The 5,806-nt window shown below is 34.8% G+C and overlaps 1 protein-coding gene across 1 annotated transcript in view; it reads left to right on the forward strand.

Moving 5' to 3' along the window:
* LOC109374297 (guanine nucleotide exchange factor VAV3) overlaps window positions 1-5,806 on the forward strand; it is a 311,672-nt gene that overhangs the window by 266,183 nt on the left and 39,683 nt on the right. The window contains exon 19 of the mRNA XM_019628800.1: window positions 1,635-1,680. Within this exon, the coding sequence (XP_019484345.1) occupies window positions 1,635-1,680 (46 nt within the window). The remainder of the gene's footprint in view (window positions 1-1,634; window positions 1,681-5,806) is intronic.

Below are 5,806 nucleotides of genomic sequence, written 5' to 3' on the forward strand. Positions count from 1 at the left end.
TTTTAATCCTAAAATCTAAGGTAATATAGAGCTGTTCTTGCACTCAGGTATTGTTTTTCACATTTTAACTTTACAGTTTTTAAATAGTACTGGTTTAGGGATTCCAGGAATAAGACCCAAAGGTTGACTTCCTTTCTTGCCTCCCAAGCACTTGGATAGTAGATGGTATACGGGCAAGTAGAAAGGCAGCTTCTATTGGACTTTAAGAAGGTGGAGGGCTATGTAGGAAGTAAATAGCAACAAGATATCCACCATTATATAGAAAAGATTGTCAGTTGTGTTCATTGTCCTTTATATAGAGAGCTCCAAAAATTTTCATAACATTTCAGGTAGAAAAGCGTTTTTCTTGGAAAGCAGTTTTCTTCTAAGTTATCAGATAGGAACCTGTAACCCGCCATGTTTCTCCTTATTGAGCCTTGGCTACCAAGAAGCCCAGAGCTGCGTTTTCTTCTTACTTACAAGGGCTTCCTTTATAACGACTTTTTCCAATACCGCTATCCATCTTGTTCAGCATAGCTTCATTGCTGATTTTAATTACCATATTAGCCTTCTACAAATACATTTGGAAAATAGCTGGGTTAGAAACAAAAATTATATTTTAAAACTTTCTCCAATTTGCTTTTACCTGAGAACCCTGAAAATCTGCTACACATGACTTTGAGGCCCTTTGGAAGGCTGTAAGAGGCCATTTCACCCATTTAACTTATGAGTGAAAACAGGAGGCAGCCTAAGAAAAACCCACAGCCACGTGTGCTCTGAATGAAACTGAGTCTCTACACACAGGCACAAACCCTCACACATGGAAAGAAAATTGTTTTTGGGAAATCTAAGTTATGTGGTCGTTATAGACTCAGCATTTTCTCCAGCTTTGCGATACAAAGTGAAAATTGAGCCCTTATTAATTAGTGAGATTACCATAGTTATTAGGCAGGCATTCATTTAATGCTTGTGAAATTCAGCGTGTAACCATGCATTTTCAAAGACTGGAAATCTCTTTTACATCTTATCTCTCATGTTTGTAATGTATGGTTTTTCTTAGGGATTCCTTTTCTATAATAAGAATTTGCTTTCCTGGTGCCCAAGCTGCATGCTTCGTTTGGCTTCTTAAAGAATTCAGATGCAACTGATCCATTATTAAAACATCGTTCTCACTTAAGTGTTTGCTAAAATCAGAGCCTGTGATCTCTGTTTTGAGGTTTTATACCTGCTCCTGTCTCTGGTCTGTCAGGCTTCGGAAATAGCTGAGTTCGAGTTTTGGAGATCATATGTCTTTGCTAGGAGCATTTTTCCAACCCAGGTTGTCTGCCTGGCCTTTGTTCTCTTAATTTAGGTAGTCATTATGACTTCAAACAAACAAAAAAAAAATGAGTAATAATACCCACAGACGGCAAATGAAAAGATTTCTTTCCCATAGTGTTATACCAACGACTTAACAAATGTAATGATGTTCAGGTGGAAGACTGATTAGAGAAACAAAAAGGTTAAATTATAAAAATAAACTTTGTAACCAATTGTTTTGGTCAAATTTAGTCATACCTTTAGATGGAAAAAGTGCAACATTCATTGGCCTTTCAAAGTGTCACAAAGGAATACAGTTTAATAATACAAAGTCTTTGTTTTCCCTTTCTGCACAGAAACGGACCAATGGACTCCGAAGAACCTCCAGACAGGCCGATCCAGGTGTGTTTCTGGTTTTACATCTATAATTATGACTTAGTTAGGTGATTGTGAAAGTATATGGGAATTGCTGTAGAAAGTCATGCAGATTATTAGCCTTTGTTCCTCGCAGTTTGGTATATAATGTGTGACCAGGAAGTGACAGTCTAATGTGTCAATCAATCATTTACCTGACAGTGCTTCCTTCCTAGGCCAGGGTCACGTGGTGGGTCACGCTCAGTCCTGCATTCTTTCCACAATCAGCAGTTGAGCAGGTTATTTGCTTTACTGAGCAGCCTCAGGGCGCCTCATTAATGCTAACGTATCCAACAGACTTCCCTTCCCTCCCAAACCTGGAAAGAAAATCACCTAGCAAACGGGCACTTAACATTAGCATTTCCGAAGGAGGTGAGGGGATTCTTAAGCTGGACAGCTTCAGTCTCCTCCCCATTGGGGAAAATACTTTCCTTCATCCTGCCTGTAAACTACTTTATAAAGGAAGAATGAACTTAAGGACTTTGTGAACCCGTTTTCTCTCTGGAGACCAGTTCTTTGTCTGTGGAGACATTCAGTTGTGTTCTTCTCTTTAACATCATGGGGTTTGCCCTGTCATTATTTTAGTGTAATTATTTTTTCATCCATTCAGCAGTGCCTTCCACAGTTTAATCACTGAAGATTTGTTATGTATACGGCCATATTATTGTGGGTAAAAGGAATTCTTGACTAAAGGATGCCAAATATATGAGCTTGATAATAAATCAAGTGGAACATGAACTGCAGAGTAGTCTTGCTGTGAAATAATAATCTGGGTTATGTGTTTTGTTTTCTCATCATAAGCAGTGTTCACCTCGTTGTAAAGTTTAGCTTTCAAAGTATTATAACTTCTGGCTGAATCCACACCCATGGCAGCCATGCTGGTTTACGAGCTGTTTGAAAAGATTTATAGGTGCTTTGCTGCCCCTGGCTAGAAATTGCCTCACTTGTGTCCTGAGATCAGTTTAAATATTTTAACTACAGAACAAAATTGAGGCCATTAAAGAAATAATAATAAGCGTTCTGGTTTACTTGTTAATAGTTCTAACTTTCCCAAGACAATACCCTTTTCAGAGGTTCCTCAAAAACATTTAGAAGTGACTTCTTTTCAATAGGAGTGTATGACCGTGAACATCTTTGTTTTTCTTATTTTGTGTGAGTTGTAGTTTTTCTGTTTTAAAAATTTATCTAACCCTTATAAATGTTACTTTTAAGATATTAGTTCTTCTGTGAGCATTTTCATTCAATCCATTTCTTTCAGGGAAGTCCATTTCTATATTTATGGAGTGTCAGTAGGAACACATTTAACTATTAACAATTTACTTTATATGTATCCCAAATTTTTAGGAGTCTTTAAGTTATTTAAAGGGAGGTATAGTGAATTTACAGATTATAGGTATGACAAATGGACCAATAATAAAATAGTTCATCCTCCTTTATCCTGAAGGTGATGGCTTTGTATATTTACTAACTCTTCTAATATTCCTATTTGTCCAAAGATCTTGAAAGACTTCATGAAGAGTAAAGATACAAATATAAAAGAAGTAGTGTTATATGTTAGGTAGATAATTATATATCTGTACACACACACACACACACACACACACACACACACACACACACGTGTTATGTATCTTCTCCATAGACCTTTTGTTTTGGAAAAGGACTTAATGCATATAGTTCTCTGGGTATTAGGTGCTTAATAAATATTTCTAAATGGATTAATGAATGACTATAACTTTCTGTGTGCATTGACTCACTTGCTTTCTAAATTCTTCCTGTTGACAAAGTGGACCAATGTACTAATGGAATATGGAATAATCTAGCTTTAGGAAGCATGGCTCTGAGCCACGTTGCGTGGGCTGGGGACCCAATTTAGCTGTTTACTTGCAGCTGACCTTGGGCAATTTGTGTGTTCTCTGTACTGTAGTTTTCTCATTTGTAAAAGACTAATAACAGTACCTACCTTACAAAGTTGTTGTGAGCGTTACATGAGTTGCTACATGTAAAGTACTTATAACAATGCCAATATGTAGTACATGCCAGGAGGTGGCGATGATTACAATAATTACTTTGTGGTAGAGCATGTTATTTAATATTGGACATTTTGTCATGTGTAGGAGAATCAATAATATTTGCTAGTTATTTCTTCTTAAGCAGATCCAGAATTTCATGCTGAATTTCCATTGAAGCTAAAAGTCATGTAATAACAGTCATTTTTCAGATTTGCCATTATTTTCTGCTTATCTAGTGGTTTCTGTAATATTTTGCTTATCTTTAAAAAGAGACACCATCAATAGTGGTGGTTCCGAATTTTTGAAGTTAGTAGTGTTTGTGAATGTAATAAAAAAAGAAAGGAAAAACTCACAAGTTTGAAAACATACACAATGTATTGTGGAGTTCTTTTCAAACCTAGAAAGATGTCAGCTATAGATTTGCAATGTGGCTTGTTAACACATTTAAAACCTTCGCTCTTTATTAATGGTTGCAGTTACTGTTTATAGATGATATTTGCAAATGGCTGTGCAATTTAGTTTACATTTTCTTGTCTTCTGTTGTGTGCTAAGAAATTTATCAATTTATGATCTTGACTGTTTTTATAAATATAGTAATGTGTTAGATGCAAATTTTGGTAGCTCTTTTGGATTTTTTAAATATAGCAAGGTATTTTCATCAGTTTGTACTTTTCTTCCTGAGACAGATGTTAGTTTCAGGAAAATAACACTTGCAAGAGATCAATTATTTCAGGAATATGGAGGTGCCAGGCCTTTTTTAAGAGCATGTGATCATAAATCTCAAGAAAATCTGAGCACATTGTTCACCTAAAATGGCACTCAAGGTCAAAGTTACCAATTAAATTTTAATACTGAGCTTTAAAATTTCTTTCTGCCTGAGTGTAGGCAATACACGATTTATTTTAGTTTGCATGTGGCAAAGCTGTATACCAGGATATATGTTCTTTTAATCAAGTCCATGCTTTTAAATGATTACAAAATTGTCTTATATTTGTGGGACTCATAGCATTTGTATTTAAGACCATAGTTACTAGCTTTTTAAAAATTCAGGGCATTGTTCTCTGTTGTGCTGCCTAAAGATCAGATGAAGAAAATGGGAACTATTCAGGTACCTCATCTCTTTCTGATCTTAGGTTACTAGTGTGATTTGTGATAACCTTGAATAGTAAATGAGCAGAGAATGGTTACATTGATAAGAGCTCTTGTTCTTGCTTCTCGTGTGCTCATTGTAAAACTTGATTACAAAGAGAAACCTGGCTCAGAAACACTGGTATTTACTGAGTAGATGTCTTACTGTTTCTTAGAAGAGATATCTTCAAAGATGGTCACTTTCTCTTTCAGGTAGATAGAATTGATATATAATGTCATTTCTATTTGTTCTTGTATGAAAAAAGAAATTCAAAAAATCTTTTATTATCAACTTTGTGTTTGATAGAACAGTAAGCACCAGCAATGTCATTAATTATAAAACATGGCTCCTCCGCACAAGGAATTCAGATTTTGCCTCAGGAAGGAGTATACACAGACACAAGTCTTGATTGCATACATGCATGTGTATGAATGTACATATTAAAATACTTTAATATTACATATGCTGTTTTATATACTGATTCACTATGGTATGGCATAGTGTCATAAAAACAATTAGTGAGTAGTCTGATAAACACATAAAAATCTAATTATGTAGTATGTACAAAAAAGCAAAGGAATTTGAAAAGACAGAGGCAAGTGTGGGCTGAAATTGCTTTTATCTGGGTTGTCTACGTTTTCATTTCTATAAATAAAAATTTTGTTATGCTGGTTTATTGTATTGAATTGTAATTTAATACAGTTTTTCTTAATGTTTTAATTTCAAAGGATTGAAACCAATTTCAAATCTAAACAAAATTGTTGATTTCTTTTAGATGTGCTTTTTTTAAAACATTTTTTAAATTAATTTTTAAAATTATTTCTTTTAATTTATTTTTTATTATTATTAGTTTCAGGTGTACAAAACAATGCAATAGTTATTCTTTTCACCCCTCTCAAAGTAACAACCCCCCTCCCCCATCCACTCCCTCCCACCCCCGATATCATACTTATCTATTACAATTCCATTGACT

The sequence above is a fragment of the Hipposideros armiger genome, unplaced genomic scaffold (genome assembly GCF_001890085.2).
Source record: "Hipposideros armiger isolate ML-2016 unplaced genomic scaffold, ASM189008v1 scaffold_808, whole genome shotgun sequence".
Classification (NCBI taxonomy): domain Eukaryota; kingdom Metazoa; phylum Chordata; class Mammalia; order Chiroptera; family Hipposideridae; genus Hipposideros; species Hipposideros armiger.